The sequence below is a fragment of the Pteronotus mesoamericanus genome, unplaced genomic scaffold (genome assembly GCF_021234165.1).
Source record: "Pteronotus mesoamericanus isolate MK-2021 breed Mesoamerican mustached bat unplaced genomic scaffold, CSHL_Meso_final contig_65, whole genome shotgun sequence".
NCBI lineage: Eukaryota > Metazoa > Chordata > Mammalia > Chiroptera > Mormoopidae > Pteronotus > Pteronotus mesoamericanus.
This window is the reverse complement of record NW_026555228.1, coordinates 3142168-3161156: the sequence shown is the minus strand read 5'-3', so window position 1 is coordinate 3161156 and position 18989 is coordinate 3142168. Positions and strand designations below refer to the sequence as shown.

Below are 18989 nucleotides of genomic sequence, written 5' to 3'. Positions count from 1 at the left end.
CGTGCTGACCTGACAATGTAGCTTCTACACAGATCCCTGAGAAGTGTGGTTCTCAGACTCTGTTTAGTGTGAACCGAAACCCCCCGCCCCACCCCCAGCGCTTGGTAAAACACAACTGCCGAGCCCCGCCCCGGAATTCAGCAGACCTGGGATGGAACCAGAGAATTTGCATCTCAAACAGGATCCCAGGCAATCCTGATGCTCTTGGTCCCAGCACCACATTTCAAGAACCATTGCCTTAGAGAGATCCTTGTACATATATGTAAGAAAATACGAACAAGATTTTTCAAAGACATTTTTCCTAACAGTCGCAAGCTAGAAACAACTCAAATTTCCATCAACAGTTCAATGGGTAAATTAACTGTGACATATTCATACAGGAAAGCAATGACTAGCAAACAGAATGAGTGACCTCCAGCTACGTGCCTCCACAGGATGAATTTTAGGAAGTGTTGATGACTGAAATAAATGAAGAAAGAATAGCTACAATGTGATTCTGTACATGTGAATTCAAAAGCAGGAAAAATAAAACTATACTTTTTATACATGCATATGTTGATGGTAAAACTGTAAAAAAAAAAAAAAAAAAAAGAACAGAACACTGATTATTGCAGAACTCAGACCAGTGATGACCCGGGGTGAGAGGGAGGAAGGTATACAGGGGGCTTCTTGGTACAAGCAATAGTCTACATCTGAACTTCGCTGTTGGTGAGGTGGGAGTTGGCCTCCTAATTATTATTTAAACGGTACGTTTATATTTATACAATTCTGCATATATGATACACCCCTAACTAAGACATTTTTTAAAAATCGTTGCATCTCAAAAGAAAACGTCTCCTATTCTGTATTTATTCTGGTTCTTTTTTAAATCATCTTTTATTGTTCTTTTATTACAGTTGTCCCAATTTTCCCCCTTTGCCCTCCTCTGCCCATCCCACCCCCTGCTCCCACACGAATCCCCAATTCAAAAGAACTTACGCACCTCTATGTTCATAGCGGCGCTATTTACAATAGCCCAGTGCTGGAAACAGCCCGAGTGCCCATCAGTAGATGAGTGGGTCAAAAAGCGTGGTTCATCGCCCCAATTGAACACTGCGCGGCAGGAAGAAAGAAAGGGCTCCCGTCCTTCACCACCGCGTGGATGGAACTGGAGAATATCATTCTGCTTCTTTCACAACTTGTTTGAATTACAAAATCTGCCCAATGGTTATGAAAAATAAATGTTTTATGCTTTCATATATCGTTTAGTTATTCTTCCCGGTCAACTATTGAAATGAAGGAATGATAGGATTTTTCAGAAATTACTTTTGTTACAATTAAATACATTTGGTGGTATGAACTAGTGGTAAGCAAACTGTTAACAACGTAGAAGACCTGCCAGTCCTATTTGGAGAACAGATTAGAACCTCATGCAGTTAATATGTTTATTATCTGTATTATATAATAAGTCATGGTAGTCCCTACAGTTAGATCGTCTTTTAGACGCAGAGGGTAAGAACATATACGTGATGAAAAAGACCGATGACTGTTTGCTGGAGTTTCAACTGATTTACATAATTTTTCCCTATACCAATCTCGCAACTGCAAGAGTGAAGACTCTTATGAACTATTTCCATCTTATGGGTGGAGAATCATTTTTGAAATATTTGTTTTTGTTTTTTTGAAACGAAGGAGGTATTGAATGTGCCTGCTGATTATATTGTTATATCTTTTGCCTCCAAAAATTCAGAGAGGTGGAGTTGGGAACATCCACAACCCCATGAGGATCTCAGGAATGTTCATTTCTGTTTAAGAATGCGTATTTAAGTCTTTTCTTGATATCAGAGTCTTGCTTTTACATTTTATTGGGCTGAGTTTCTTTCTTTACTACACTTTTTAGTTTATCCCATAAAAAAACAATTCTTAATCCACCTCTTAAACATAAGTTTCCCGTGGCACGGGCTGTGTTTCTCCTATTTGATCACAGTGTGGATTCCCGCTTTGCGTCTCCCACATGTTAAGCTGACAGCTGCATAATCCCAAAATGCATTCTTGCAATGACTGCCAATATTTTACGATGACATCCCAGGAATTCAATTGCAGCTGCCTACTGATATGAGTGGTATCTTTATTATTTGGTGAGTGAAACAGACGTATTAAGTGCATTTCTTACAAGTACAAGATGCTCGATATGCCTTGCTTTTTAGAGGGAAAAATTAGAAGCGGACCTAGTGTCCATCAGTGGGGGAATTGTTAATGAAATCACGGCATAGAGCCACACTGTGGAGTACTACACAACCCCTCTGGAAGAAAATGCATCTGAATTTGTGTGTCCAGGCCCCCATTTCATACTTCATATATATCGTTTCATTTCATTCCCACAACAACCCTATGGAATTTCCACTTTATAGATGAGGACACTGAGACTTATCCAAAGTCACAGGTTAGTAAATGATGCAGCAGTAATTAGATCTGAGTTCTATAACCCCCAAATTCATTTCCTTCTTCTGTTACACTTTACTAGCTTATAAATGTCCAAGCTGTGTGTACAGTTGACCCTCCTTTCATGGAGACTTGATTCAAGATGACATTGTTGTTTTGTTTTGTTTTGTTTTGTCTTATTTTGTTTTGTTTTTGCTCAGTCCCTTCACTTTCCACCCAGCCTCCCAACACCCCTCCCCTCTGGCAGCTGGCAGTCTGTTCTCCATATCTATGAATCTGTTTCCATTTTGTTTTTAATTTATTCTGTTCATTAGATCTCACATATAAGTAAAATCATATGGTATTAGTCTTTCTCTGACTGGCTTATTTCACTTAGCGTAATACAACTCATAGACACAGACAACAGTATGGTGAGTACTCAAGGGATGGGGGTAGGGGAGGTAGAAGAGGGAAAAGGGGAGATAAATGTGACGGAAGGACACTTGACTTTGAGAGGTAAACACACAACACAATATACAGATGATGCATTATAGAATTGTACACTTGAAGCATATATAATTTTATTAACCTATGTCACCCCAATAAATTCAATAAAAAAATTTTAAAGATGAAATTGGTTTGCATAAACATGAAGAATAGGAAGAGACCCATCTAATAGTAAAAACAAACATATCTAAAGCATCAAGCCTAAATTACTTCCCAAGGAGGTAAGTTTCCTATACTTTCCATGATTAAAACAAAATTTAAGATCATATGTGTATACCAATATTCCCGTGATGTGTGTAATCCAAGTCAGGGATTTTCTTGTATTTTCAGAGCCATTGTTCTGTTTAAAAATGTCAGATTATGAGTGGAGTAAATGAAAAGTCATGCTTTTGCTCAAACATAGTTATTGATAATGTAAAAATATTACTTGTATGCTTGTTTTTACAACTTTTCATTCTTTTAATATTTACAGATGGACAAAAGAGGAAGAAATCTTTGAGAAAGAAACTGGATTCACTAGGGAAGGAGAAAAACAAAGACAAAGGTAAGGGACAGAATGAACTGAGGTGAATACATCTTCCATGGAGCATAATGGTTGAATTTGGTTGGGGTTTTTGAACTGCACAGATTTATATGGTTCAACTCTATTATGTAAACTGGATTTCTGTGATAGAATGTCATTAAGAACTGTTTTGGTCTACTCCTTTGTGTTTGAGTGGCCCTGTACTGAATTGATGAGTTCAACTGGTTTGAGCAAAGTGTGACTTCAGCCAAGTTTATGGTTCCAATTATGTTTCTGGCCAATCAGCTATGCATAGAGAGAACCTGGGTTGGGTAGCCATGGATAGCATCTCTAACGTTAACCAGCTGTTTGGCAGATCCAGATATTTAGGCAGGCCTAGTTGAATGAGAAAGAGTTTAGATTCGCCTACCATGACTACTGGAAAAAAAAAAACAAACAGTCCATCTTAGATTACTGAAGATGAGCCATTCTCAACATTTTCATGTTAGATCATAGCATACTTATTCTTTGCCCTATATGTTTTGGGAATTGTTGGCTGTCTCCATAACGTTTGTGTCCCCTTTTACATCTATTTAGGGAATTGACACTTTAGCCACCCTTTCAGGGGTATTTGTGGTCATTTCAAACTAATATTCATTGAGTCCACACAGTGAGCACCTGGCCCCCATAAGCACAGTACCCCTTTTTGTCGTTGCTTCCATGGTCCCGTATGAAATGACTGTGGAGTGGTGTACTCATATGAATGTATTTTCATTTTATGTGACATAGTAAATAAATGTTCAGTAAGGAGAGCCATATGCCTCACCTGCGAGTTCTTTTATATAACTATTGAATTTCTGCTTGAAAAGTAATGGAAGGCAATAAAACTGAATGTATAATGAACAAATGCATTGTGATCAGTATTGGAGAAGACCTAGTCCTCATCATTAATCCCAGACTCCACACCCTTATCTTGAACCATGCCTAAAGGGCCATGACATTTGCTTCTTTGGAATAAAAGAGACAAAGAAGTCTAAAGAATGGAAAACCAACGCTTTACTTCCCATAGAGCATGATTTCTTAATCTTGAGACTATTGACATTTTAGACTGGATAATTTTGTGTTGTGGGGGCTGCCCTGTACATCATGTGAGGTGTTTAGTAACATCTCTGGCTTCTACCCACTAGATAGATGCCAACAGCACCTCCCCTAATGGAAATATCTCCAGACATTTCAATCATTTATGTCAAACTGGAGAAAGGGGAGTGTATGCCTATGATTTCCTACTTCTGATTGCACAGGAGAATAATTTGTGGAACCTTTCACATTTCCAATGCCCAATCCCACACCAGAGAAAGTCTGATTTCCTTGATCTGAAGGTGCACTGGATATCAGTAATTTTACAAACTACTAATGGGCAACTTCTAAGAGGAAGACTGTGGTCCATATTCACCAGTAAACCTACCAGGATATGTCCTATCACAGCAGAATCTGCTGCAGGAATATGAAGGTAAAGGGTGCTAACTCTCAGTCCAACTATCTATCATTGCCTGATAAATTGTATTCTATTTAGTTCATATGTTCTTACCCTGATTTTTCAATGAATATTAGTAGCTAGGATAGCTTTTGTAAACTAGATTTTACTCATTCTCTTCCTTTCACAAACCACCTTTATGTGGCTTGATTAGGATAGTTCTCAGTGTTTATGAAGCACATTAAAGTAATGTGTGATCTTTAAAGTTGGATTATTGTAGGATAATGATATTTAGACTGGGATTTGAATACTCATAATGTCAACTTTAGGTGATTCTTCTGAGGTGTTCATGCGGGCTAGACTAAGCAGATGAGCATTTTTGTGGGAGATGTTTAAGTTCTATCCACAGAGGGAGATGTATGTGCTAGCTTATAACGCAAAACAGCAGGAAGCAAGAATGTCAGGGAGCAGTGAAGGAAGGGCCAGGAGAAGTAATCGACGAATGTGCACTGGGCCATTGTACATTTTTCTAGCCAAATCATATTTATATATTATATAGGCTCAGTGAAAACCTGGCAGTGTTCTATAAGGCTGCACAGGGGGCTGGCGGGGGGCAGGGGGACAAACAGGTCCTCATGATTCCACAGACGCGACACATCACCCACCCAACTAAGGGGAGAAATATCAGGCTTCATGACAAAAAAGAGCTTTTTTTTTTCTTTTTTAAAGTAGCTATGATATTTAAAAAAGAAGATGTCCTAGGCTTAAGTGAAACTTACTTGCATGTCACCTTTTCCAAGCATAAAGCCCTGTCTACGACAGCACATGCATTGCATGGGTGTCCTGGGAACTAGCGTGTGAGGGGCTACAGGCAGATCTCGCAGTGTGGTAATCGGTTCACATTATCTTCTTCCGCTTGAATATTAGCATTTGGGTTCATAACAGCTGCACATGTGAAAAATGATAATCATTTGAATCCAAGAGTAAAATAAGGAAAACAGGAAACTCTAAATGACCTCTTGGGTTAGATCATCTAAAAATAAATAGGAGCATCTCATTAGAATTGAATTTCTTTCCCAATAGTGATTCATTAAGTGTTTGCTAGGCTGCTATATTAATTGATTCAATCAGAAGGAATCGTGTCCTGTGTTTTACTTAATTGCATGACACAGTCTACAGAAGATCATGTGACACTCCTGCGTCCCTCGTGCCAATTAAGCAGTGACCATATGACTTCTGATTTCCGCATGGAAACTAATAAAAGATTGATGCTTGTTCAAAAAACATATTTTTGTACAGAATAGTTCCAAGCCTTTATCTCTTGGTAAAATTACTTGGCAACCAAAAAAAGTTTTTAACCTTTTAGAACTTTAGAAAATGTCTAGCTTGTATCAAAAAGAAAAACCGTGGGGGTAAAAGTTTAAAAATAACTACTTTGTTCCAGTTAATGTGGTTCCTGATCAGAGCACCAGGAGAATGGGGTTTATTGCGGCATAAATTTGGGGATAGGCCCTCTCTACACAGGATGTTTTCAGATTGCACCATATATTTATCAACATAAAATCTAGGGATCGTTCAGGTCTGGCAACTTTGTTTATGCTGAAATCATACATGCCATGTTTTATTGTTCCTGACTGTCTATATAAGTCACTCCATGTGAGCTCACATATAGGAATACTTGATACAACTTCATTTTTCATCATATGAAATAGCAGTAGAAAAATCAAGTGCTGCTTGTCACTCTGTAGGGATTCTGAAAGAAAACGTGGTGAATACTGTCAATGAATGCTGTTGCTGGAGATGAGAGAACCAGGGAGAATGGGGTTCCAGAGGAAAGTAGAAAGGAACTACCTCCACGAGAGTGCGTGGGCCCCCCTGCACAGCTTTTGGTCTAAATGCTAAGAGTGTTGAGACACCATCAAAGTGCAGCGAGGAAAGGGTGGCTTAATGGCGTGTGTAAACAGACTGCCACGATGCAGCGTCCAGCGTCCAACATGAACTTGAGGTGGGAGGACACAAGACTGGATGGAGGAAGCCTGACGCTAGACGTGGAACCACTTCCACTGAGGACAAGGTGCAAGCTGGGGTGGAGGGAGTGGATGGAAAAGGTGGCGCACATGAAAAATTAAGAGAAGAGAAGGCCGAGAAGATGTGAGGAGAGAGAATGGGACGGGTCATTTAAGGAGACAGCCAAGTCACCCAGGATGATGATAGATTGGGGTGGTCCCAACCGTGAGTGAAAGTCAGTGACAACAGAAGAGAGCAAGGGGCGGGACACAAAGGGAACGTTGCAATAGCACATTTCTGCCACCCAGTGGGAGAGTGATGGTCCGGAAGTTGCAGTAGGGAGCAAAGAAGATGGCACGCCACCTCCAGACCCCACAGTTCATAGGAAGGGAAAGTAGACAGTTGCTCCTAAAGATGACAGCAGGAGAAGCAGTCTCCTTAATGAGCACATACCGTAGATAAGAACATGATACACAGTGTCCCTGGCCCCCAAAGAGTGAGTCTTGGGTCATGTCCTAACGTTTTACAAACCTGTTATCAATTTTATTAGCTGCTATCATCACAGAGTCTCTAGGTTTCTTTTTTCTGCTAACAGAAGAGCTTTGAACCCTCAGATAAGCATGAATGCCCGACAGTTTATTTACACATAAAGGAGGGTTTTGCTCAATATACTTCTGATGAATTCTCAGTTTCACAATAACCATCATCTGAGAAGCAATAATATTCAAGGAATTCTGCCTAGAATTTTACAGAAACTAGGCACTGAAACACAAGTTTAGAGCCATAGAGAGGTCTTGTTCCTGAAGCTTATAATAGTGCTGAGGAGAAAGCAATGGGAAACTAAAGACGCTACATCACACCACTATTACCGAAAGAATAAACTCAGTCAGGAAAGAAAGGCTATTTGAAATAAAAATCGGTTACAGGTGGCTACGCCTCTCGAATGTGACTAAAAGAAAAATAAAAACTTGGGGAGCATGACTTCACGTATTCCATCTGTTTAATTTGTATTCAATTATTTCAATTTACAAGCAGAGTGACAGACTTTCAGATTTAAAAATGACAGATTCCAAAGGAAGCCCATTTTTCTTCTTTTTTCCCCCAAGGATATTAGAAATCTCTGAATGAGACTCGTTGGTTTTCCTCATATAGAAAATATGGCTAGGAGAGAAATTAATAGTCTACACCTCGTGTTAAATTCTGCTATGAGCATGCCCTCGCGAGCAGACGCATGTCACTTGGTAAATTTATCAATGCCTTTTTGCCATTATTATCCCCTAACTGTTTTTCTATATCCTATGTAGCAATGAGCCTCGCCACCCCCGTGTTTCTATACTTTCCCCAACCTTTTGGGGGAAAGACTGTCTGATTATTCCCGGAAGCAAGAGAGTGCTGATTTACATAATAAATCCTCCCTGGCACACCGCCCCGCCCCCCCCCCCCCCCCCGGCCCCCCCTGAGGTGCACAGCAGGTGGTCTGGTATTGCCCACTTTGGTCTCTAATTTTGCTAGTAGTGGAAGTGGTCTTTTATCAGTAGTGAGTATTCCTAAATTGTTTGTGTATTGTTATATGCCACCTGGTTTGCTGATGGGAAAGTGCTAAGCAGCCCCTAAAAAATCTCCAAATGCTGAAGTTTTCGTTTTCCACTCCAAGATGAATTGCCATGTTTTAATAGAACCAAGGTGCAGACTTTTCACGGTGCAGAATTGCTTTTAATGTAGAGTTGGCCATTAGCTTAGTGACATTAAAAATGTTGCCATGATCAAAGAAGAAAACCTTTGAAAGCCTCTTTCCACCTGATTATGTTAGCTTTTTCCTTCAAAGAACAAACAACTTTAGAAATGTTTTCTCCTGATCATTCTGGTTTTATTCGTAGGGGTTAGAAAAATAATGGGAAGGCAAGACTCCAATCTGCTGCTGCTAGGAGACCTAATTTTGAGTCTGAAAGAAATAATTTAATTTAATTATTAATGCTTTTAAGCCTGAATCTAAAATGTTGCCAATAAAATGCCTGGCCCTAAGGACTGGCGAGCTTACAATTTGTGTATACACATCACTACAGAGACCCAGAAAGCAGCTGGATGTACATTTCCAAATAAAGCCACAGATTTCTGCATTATGCTCCTTCCTCAAAATTGCCCTCACTAGAGGATTTAACAAATTGTATCCTCGGCCCTTCACCAGACGTTTAATGGTGAAAGTCCACTTCTGCACGATGCCAGCAGAACGGCTTGGGTACAAATGATGAGGGTGACAGCCTCAACCAGGCTTAGTGGAGATAGAATGTGAGGACAAGCGACACAAAGAAGAAAGAGCAAACTGCTTCCAAAGTTGCTCTTCCATCTCTCAGATTATCATTTCATGAGGCTCTTTTACTAAGAACCTCAAAGTGTATGTCCTTAACTGAATTTCGGTCTTTGTTTCATGCATCTCTCTCTTTTAGCACTTGGTAGACACTGTTACATTTATCGACATGTCTGACTCTGTATTCCCCCTCTCCACTCTTGGAACCTTTCAAGACCAAGGACTGGATCTACCTTTCATAAGCTCTATACTCACCATTGTGTGGTTTGCCATGGCATGTGATAGGTATTCGCTAAGCACCTGTGGAATGAATGCGTAAGTGTGGAGTCCTGCCATGCCTTGTAAGTTTAGGGGGGTTCTTGAGACATAAATTGAAGACTAACAGTTTGTAAAACTGCGTACTCGTGAGGATAAAGTATTATGTACATGCTATCAACAGCATCACATTTCTCTATAAAGTTATTTCCTTTAGGTCATACTTCTGATATGTGGAAGAAAACTAGAGACCGAGATTTCTAACATCTATATTCTTTATACGTACTAGCTTTCTTTATGGAAAGAGAATCTTTGGCCACTCTCATGAACACAAAAGACATGCTTGTATTTTGATTGAGCAATCAATTTTTCTGAAAACAGTCGTTTGAATATGTCTTCCCTGAGGTCTGAAACATGAGTGAGAGTGTTCACTGGTCCAGTCTTTCTCTGAAAATGAATGTTTGTTTTTTTGATTCCAGAATTCATCCCACAGGCATTTGGAATGCCCTTATCCCAAGTCATTGCAAATGACCGGGCCTATAAACTCAAGCAAGACTCACAGAGGGACGAGCAAAAGGATGCATCTGATTTTGTTGCTTCCCTCCTCCCATTTGGAAATAAAAGACAAAACAAAGAACTGTCAAGCAGTAACTCATCTCTCAGCTCCACCTCGGAAACACCAAATGAATCTACATCCCCGAACACCCCAGAACCGGCGCCTCGGGCCAGGAGGAGGGTGAGTTGGCCGGTATTTTCCCTGTCACCAATGCTGGGACAACTGAAGATGCATACGGTTATTTTTTGAGCCTTGGCTCGTATGAAAACTGTAAATATCATTTGTGTTCAGGTATCTGTCAACAACTGCATTCAGGGAGAATTTCCACTGACTCTATGGTCCCTATAATACCCTCAAAGCCTTTCAAAGTTGCTGGGTGCCTCTTCTTCGTTACCCATATGCCCCATGATATCCTGAACATTCTACATCACCCTTGACACTGATCTGATGCAATCTTGTGTTGTAATAGGAGACTCTCCCATGAGACTGTGAGGCTTGAGGGAAGGGCTAGATGTTTTTGTTCATTTCTTCATCTCCAATTGAGAACCATGCCTGGCCCAGTGACTTGCTGCTGGTCTTCATAATCTGTGACGTTTTTCTTATCAGTGGGACTTCCTTTTCCCCAAACATAACCATAGAACTATATGTGTGGGGGGGTGTATAAAATCAATACTGATAGAGTACTGTTAAATGAGTATCATGTCCAGGCACTGTGCTATTATTTGCATTTCAAACTTCACATTTCAAGCCAGGAAAGCTGAGTTTTCGGATAATTGGTTGGTGATTGGCTGAGTCAGTTGATAAATGTTTCTAAAACTTACGAGGTCCCTGGAATGGGAGATCTTCTCATTTCTCTCTCACCTGGAGGCCCCAAATCACTGTCAGCCCTAGCCATTGACGAGTGCCCTAGTTAAAACCCCAGATAACCTCTCACTTGAAATCCTTATTTCTTCCTCAGCTCCCAACATTCAGGATCTCTCCAAGACAGAGGGGCACTTCAGTCACTGCTATTTTTCAAAGCCTCAGCTATGTTTAAAAATGAAGGAGTGATGGCATTGTGGGACCTTTGAATTTGCATGATGGGATTGTTCTTCCAATCCTGCCATTCATTGTTTCTCAGACTGGCTATACGAATCCATATATGGCAATGACAGCACAACTCTACATAGAGTTTTCTGGGAATCTAGGGCCACACAACTACTCTCTCCTGTGTTCAGGCCTTCCCAGGACACCAGCAGCCAACTTCTATGCTTCATCAAAGAATGGGTGGCCATACAGACTCAGTTGGTGCTCCGTTTCTTTCCCCTCAGTCTTCCCCATTCCTTGCATGCCAGCCCTCTTTCTACCTGCCGGTACCTCATCTCTTTGCTGAGGGCTGTCTGCGATGGCCAGAGAAGCGCCCCCGTGGAGATAACAGGCTTCAAGTACTGACGCATTAACATCACCTCCCTGCGCATAGCAGAAGCTACTTTTAGTCAATGGCTCTTTAGACTTGGAGTAGTCATACCCAAGCTCCCTGGCACCTTAGCAGGGCTAGCTCTGCGGTGTTTGATTAACACTCTCTCCCAGAGGTCCCCATGCCATTGGACTCCAGCTGCTGACAGCGGTCACAGGCTTGGTGATCTGCTCTCCCTTCCCTTTCTCATTCCCCCACTCCCCTGCAGGTACCCCCTGAGACCACTTCCCTAATAAAGTACTTTGTGCAGCCTCTGGGGGTAAAGGAACTGAGCGTTTTATGGAATCCTCCTATTGTAAAAACCTACTTTCTAGAGTCAGACTTGGGTTTTTTCATTCATAGGACTTCTCCAACGACCTCATTCATCGAGTGTGTGATGTTTTCTTGTTTCAAGGAACGAAGTGGTTGGGTCAAAATATTTTAATTATATCTTTGCCCTCTCTTGTCTTTCATTTGGAAATGTTGTCTGTTGCTGAAAATGTAGCGGCCATTACCTTCCCCTAAGTCACGGAGGTTTTCTAACTTTTTCAAAAGACGTACGTTGGTTGTTCGTTTTAATATACAAACAGCACCATTAAATCAAGCAGTCTTGTTTCAAGTGTGATAAATACTTATAGGTGAAAGTATCCCTGGGTGGTGTCCGGGGGAAGCTGTTTTGCTTTCTCTGTGGGCGCTCTTTGTTCATGCGCATGTATGTGCGGTCCGCAGGGTGCGATGTCAGTGGACTCTATCACAGATCTGGACGACAATCAGTCTCGACTGCTAGAAGCTTTACAACTCTCCTTGCCTGCCGAGGCTCAAAATAAGAAAGAAAAAGCCCGAGATAAGAAGCTCAGTCTGAATCCTATTTACAGACAGGTTCCCAGGCTGGTGGACAGCTGCTGCCAACATCTAGAAAAACACGGTGAGCATACTTGTCTGTCAGTGAGCAAATACTAAAGACTTTTATTGATTCAGGCACCATTCATTTAAACACCCATTTTAATTCTGTGTTCATGTGATCAAACTCAGCCAAAGTTTCCTTTGTGAAGGTAGTTTATGGATGTGTTTGCTTCAGAGACGACTTAGCCAACCAAGATTTGGAGGGGGGAGAATCTCCCTTGTGGCATTCAGACTGTCCAGACCCCCAGGGTCTTCAGAAGTGACTGTTAAAGCTCAGCAGTTTAGGGGAGCACAAAATCTATTGCACTAGGTTCCCTTCAGACAGAGCAGAGCCGTGTTTATCTTTTTTATGCATTGAAGGTACGCCTAAGGCTTCCTTTACAAAATAAGAGTCCAGCTTCTTAAAAAAAGATTTGAACACAATTCCTAAAGTGAATAGACAATGCACAGCTTTTGACAACAGGTTTCTGTATTGCTATTTGCATTTTGTGGAAGGTGTCCACTTAGAATTTCTTCACAATGACCCTCTGGGCAACTCAGTTCCACTTAGTATGTTGACTTAAAAATACTGTAGGGTTCTTTGAAAATATTACTGAAATATAGACCTGGCTCATCAAATGGCCATTTCCATAATCTAAATTTGTTTGCTATAGTGTTAGCATGCATTTGGTGGATATGAGAAATGTCTTTTTACTGCTTCTTTACTTTACAAATAATATGCTCACTGTAATAAAGGAAAAAGAGGAAACAGAAGAGGAAAAATTTCTGGGGCTATTATGTAGATGTAACATAGCTATTATTAACATTCTCATTTATTTCTTTCTAATAAAATTGGGAATTCATTAAAAACTATTAAGGATATAGCTAAGTCTCTTAATAAAATCATTGTATATAGAAATCCCTTCATAACATGTGAGTGGCTTAATTAATTAATTGTATTGAAATTTTATTTATACATTTTTTTTAAATTTTTTATTTATTTATTTTTAGAGAGAAGGGGAAGGGAAGGGGAAAGGGAGGGGGAGAAACATCCATATGTGGTTCCCTCTCACGTGCCCTCCACTGGGGACCTGGCCTGCAACCCACGCATGTGCTCTGACTGGTAATAGAACTGGTAACCCTTTGGTTTGCAGGCTAGCGCTCAATCCACTGAGCCACACCAGCCAGGGTTTGTACACCTGGCTGTTTGTACAAAATTTTAATATGTGTGTGTACATGTGTGTACATGTTTATCTGTCTCTTCTCCTTGCCAGGTAAACTGGAGGTTAAGAAAAAGGTCTTAGTCATTTTGAATTCTCAGTACTTAGTATCATGATTAACACGATGTACATGTTCTGTGAGTATTGTTTGAACAGAGTTGTTTTTAAAAATAGCTTAACCACTAAAGAGTAAAGTACTATCAATATGTAAATTCAGCCTCAATTATACTAATATGTAAATTCCGCCTCAATTATACTATGAAGAGGAAAAAGAGACGCATATTTTACTAACTATAATTTTCCCTATAAAGTATATCGAAAATGTACTGTAAATATTTTAAAGAACTCTAAATAAGAAAATGCCACTCCAATTATGCAAGAATCAAGGAACCTAACCAACAACACAAAGATGCAAGGAAAATAAGACCAGCAGCACTGAAAGGAAAAGAAACCAACAGAGACAAGAGGGAAGGAGGGTGGGGGGCGGGGGGAAAAGGAAGGGAAGGGGAAAGTCAAGGAACATATAGCAAGGACTCATGGGCAAAACCACAGGGGAAGGGTGGAGGGGGCAAGGGAAAGTGGTGGGGGGGAGGTGGAAACAAATGTATTTGGAAAAATAAATAAATAACTTAAAAAAGAGAGAGAGAGAGAGAGAGAGAGACAGTTTGGGTAATTACTCCTGTGAAAGAAAACTTGATATGCCTTTTTATTTTCTTCTTGAAAATAAACAATAATTTGTAAAATAGCATTTCCTTGGGAATAGTTAAAATGCAGTTTAGGGCCGAAAGGAAAAGAGATAACCTGGGTGATCTTTCAAGGCCCCAGCTCTCTGTTCAGGGTTCCCATGGTGTCTACACCAAATGGCTCCAGGAAAATAAGAGACACACTCAAAATCAAACACATATTAATCTTGTTCACTTTAAGCCAATGGAAGAAAAAGCTAACTTCAAAAGCAATTCTTTCATAAGATTTTTCCTGTCAGTTTTTGAAAACGAGTAGCACGACTTCGAATCACTTAAGCCTTATAAACATTTATCAAAGATCTTTCTACTCTCTCCAAAATTGGTCTAGACAATTATTTAGACTCCATCTATATTTTTCTACATCGCCCTTCCTCCCTTAGATTTCATCTAAGTGCTTCCTATACTATCAGGTCAAAATCTCTTAAGCATCCTCAATCCCCAGGAGCACACATTTTTTAAAAAGACAATATAATGGAGAGTCAAGCTTGGTTATCTCTCTGGGATTTAGGCCGAGTTTTCGGTGGAATCTCCTTCTGACTGTGCCTGCCCTTGTTACTTGAATTTCCTCAGCCTGAGATTCAGATTTTCATTTCAGTTTCTGATGAAAAGGAAAGAAAGGTGATCACATCGATTTCTGGGACAGGACACAGCAAAGTTACTTTTCTTTGCCAGAGCTATGCCTTTTTTTAATGTATGCCTGTTTTTATCAGTGATTGTCTTAAATAAAGGTTATGGAATGCCTAGACTGTACCTTCTCTTTGAAGAAAGTCACTCTGAGGTTCATGTCAGAGAACAGCGTTGGCTGGCTGAACGCTGTCATTTGCTCTACCTAAGGAAAGGAAAGAACGAAAATAATTTTTAAACTTAAAATAGGTCATAGTCCCTTGAGACATAAAGGAATTATAACAGTTGATTACTAATTAATTATTTTATAAACTACAGTCATTTTGACCAGTGGAGAAGTACTATAATGGAGAAAATCATGTCATAGAAATGGACATGTCTGAACAGCCTGGAGAAATTCAGCCCAATGAAAAGTACCGATATCATCTGTGCAGAAAATGCCCTCATGTGACATCTCACTTAGGTAGAAGTTTCAACTGCCTGAAAACCATCAGAAAATAAGAAAATGAATGTGGCCGAAAGCACCATTGCTGAGACCTACTATTGTATTAAAATGTTCCATTTTGCACAAAGAAGACTCACTCAGTTCAGTGAGGGCGTATCTCGCTTTATATAATATTTCATGATAACATGATTCTGAGTAGTTTATGTGCATTAATTAGTTGAATCATTGTATACCTTTTGAGGTGTATACTTCTTTCTTTTATTATTGTTTTTCAGGTACTTACTATGCTTATTATGCAGACGTAGAAACATAATTTTGGATTTGATTCTAATAGCTTGATTATCCTGTTTTCAAGTTTCCTGAGAGGTAAAAGCAATAAATTAGGCCGGGGGTTGGACTCAGTCATTGATGACGGCAACAAGACAGGACAGAAGTCTTTTGAAAATAGATGCAAAGCAAAATCCCTCCCAAGAACAAAGCACCAAGAAAATCAGCCTCTCACCTGGATTCTCTCAAATTACTCTGGAAATCCAGGACACCATTTAAGATATAGAAGTGATAAGTGGGGTATTTATCAATACTATCTTTTTTTAACTAAAAAACCCTGGAAAACAAACTAAAAAAGCTTATACTTAATATATAATGTGGCAAGAGCATACAATAAATAAACAAAAGGAGTGTACTAGTCAGAACATTTTCAGTGGCAAGAGAGAGGAGCCTAGATAAAACTAGATTAAGCAAGTCACCCCCTACCAAAAAAATCCCATTTACATACTGGGAGTCTGAGTATTATATTCAGGCACAGCTGGATTCCGGTTTCAAATGATGCCATTTGTGCGTGAGTCTGTTTGCTGGCTTTACTCTCAGACCAGATCTCTTCATGTGGCTACAAAATGCACTGACAGCCAGTTGGGTGTCGCCTCCAAGCTGATGATCCCAGATGAAGACAGAATGAGCCACCATTTACTCTGCGATGAAAGGATAAATGCAGACGATGAGCGTCAGCGGCCATAAACAATGCGTGCTTAGGAGCGGGGGCATCCGGGCAGCCCGCACCCCGAAGGAGGCGCATAATACCTCTCATAAAGTATTTCGCCCCCAAATCAAACCTGAATCAGAGGGGACTCTGGCTCTAACTATGTCTTCCGAGAAAATAAAGGGGAGAAAGGAACATACAAATGACACCACAAGTGTCCAAAGCCAGATGATGGGAAATCTATAGCAGGAAATCAGTGCTGTTTCTTCATGAAGCCAATTTCAAGGAAAAAACGCAGAGTGGGGACACATAAAGGAAGGGGCTTAGACGCACATCAACCTGTCAGTTTGTGAGTCTTATACGAATGTTCACTAGAAATGTAATGATATTAAGGAACTATTGTTGAAATTTCTAATGTGTGATAGTGATAATATTTGTTTGTTTTAAGAGACCTAATTTTTTGTTTTTTAGCACTGTGCCTCAACCTCTGAGCTACTGACATTTTGGGTCAGATACCTCTTTTTTATGCATTGACCCTATAATCCCACTTCTAGGACATGGTCCTAAGAAAATCAGAAGTGTGAACTAAGACCTCTGTTCAGTTGTTCATAACAGGGTCATTTATAATACGAAACAAGTGCATGTGTGTTGGGAGACGCGTATGTCATTCAGAGGGAAATATGTGAATTGTGGAACATTAATACAATAAAGTAATTTGTATGCATTTTAAATGACATTTACAAGGAATTTTTACTGGCATAAAAATTCGTACAGCATGCCTGGCTGGTGTGGCTCAATAGATTGAGCGCCAGCCTGCAAACCAAAAGGTTGCCAGTTTGATTCCCAGTCAGGGCACAGACCTGGGTTGCGGGCCAGGTCCCCAGGGGGGTGAGAGGCAACCACACATGGATGTTTCTCTCCCTCTCGTTCTCCCTCCCTTCCCCTCTCTGTAAAAATAAATAAATAAAATCTTTAAAAAAATTTCTTACAGCATAGTATTGAGTAAAAGTAGTAGCATTCTCTCTCACTTTCTCTCCATATACACAGGGATGGGCAAAAGTAGGCTTACAGTTGTAAGTACATGAAACAATTTAATCTTATATTATTTATTAATTATTGTATTATTTATTTTTAATACAACTGTAAACCTACTTTTGCTTACTCCCATATATATGGAGAAAAGACTGGATAGAAATAAAACAAAATATTAAGAGCGACTATTCCTGCATCAGGTACTTTTCAAAGTATATTATGTTTGATTATATTTTACACTTTTCTACCTTTTACAGATTTTCTTTAATAAGTATATGTTTTAATTATGATCAGTAAAACAAGAAATATCAATTTTAAATATTGACAAAGAGCTAAAAATTCTTATAAAATACATGATTAAGTAATTATTCTGAATAATAAGAGAATTTTTTCATATGGAGGTGTGGAAGTATGTAATATCACATGAAAAAGATTTTTCTCAGAAATGTTTAACATGGAATTATCCTGGTGCTTCTAGTGCTAACCTGTAGGTACCTGGAGAATATAGTGGGGGATAAACAAGCATTCGTGAGCACCGTTAAGTTACTATTGCTCTGCATGTCGCAGCTAAGTGCTGGCCTTCTGTTCTGTTTCTATTTTGATTTCCTCCAGAGTCTTAAGCCATTAAACAAGACTTGATTTTGTTTGCTTATTTGTAGGCCTCCAGACAGTGGGGATATTCCGAGTCGGAAGCTCCAAAAAGAGAGTGAGACAAGTAAGTGCAAAGTAAAGATTCTATTTTATGTTTCACTTGAATTTCAACTGAATTACCTCGTTCCAAGTTCAAGCTTATGCAAATTCATTTCTGAATATCTTTTCTGTACCTTCCTGTCAATTATAGTATAATTGACTCCCAAGAGGTAAAAGGCAACAACTCAGAAGCTCAGAAATGTTGTGATTGAGTTAAGATCAAACACTTGAAAGCAAAACGTCCAGACGTGTGCATGGCATGTACAGCCAAACAAAACTAATTTATAAAGAACTTATTGAAACTGTAAAAGCAAGAGATTCAGAGAGTACCTAATCAGCAAGTGATAATAAGAAATAACTGTATAGCACCCATTTTTTCTAAAATGCAATATAAATAATGCCATTAACATTCATATAATGCTCTGTTTATAGCTTTACTTTCTCAAAAATAAATAATTCTCATGAATTTTTCATGAAATCATTGATCCCCAATTCATTTTTCATGTGGGGACTGTATTGGGCAACATTCTTGCAATTGAAGTTTGATGTTAGAGCTTCAGGAATAGGTCACTATGATCAGGCAGACATCCGTGTTTGTGATGGCTTCATAAAAGACAAGCCATCCTTTGAGAAAAGGATTCATTTGTTGGCTAAAAGAAAATTAAAATGTTATTTTCCCTTTGTTGGTTCCAACAGAAAAAAATCAGGAACTTAACAACTTAAAAATGAAGGTACCTAGAGAATATAGTAGGGCATAAATAAGCATAAGTGAAAATAATGTTTAGTGGGATGAAACTGAAGAAATATTCGTTCATATAATTGAAACTAACTGAAATAAATACCTCCTCACCTATATTTTTGTCAACATAAGAGGGGCTTTCAAAAGAAGTGTGTTTTCTGTTTGGTTTGCTGGTTGGTTTTTATTTGTCATAGTCA

General features: G+C 39.5%; 1 protein-coding gene across 1 annotated transcript in view; it reads left to right on the top strand.

Moving 5' to 3' along the window:
• Nucleotides 1-18989, top strand: part of ARHGAP6 (Rho GTPase activating protein 6) — a 422919-nt gene that overhangs the window by 360145 nt on the left and 43785 nt on the right. Inside the window, exons 3-6 of the mRNA XM_054581050.1 lie at nucleotides 3380-3451; nucleotides 9930-10186; nucleotides 12171-12366; nucleotides 18023-18078. Coding sequence (XP_054437025.1) covers nucleotides 3380-3451; nucleotides 9930-10186; nucleotides 12171-12366; nucleotides 18023-18078 — 581 coding nt within the window. The remainder of the gene's footprint in view (nucleotides 1-3379; nucleotides 3452-9929; nucleotides 10187-12170; nucleotides 12367-18022; nucleotides 18079-18989) is intronic.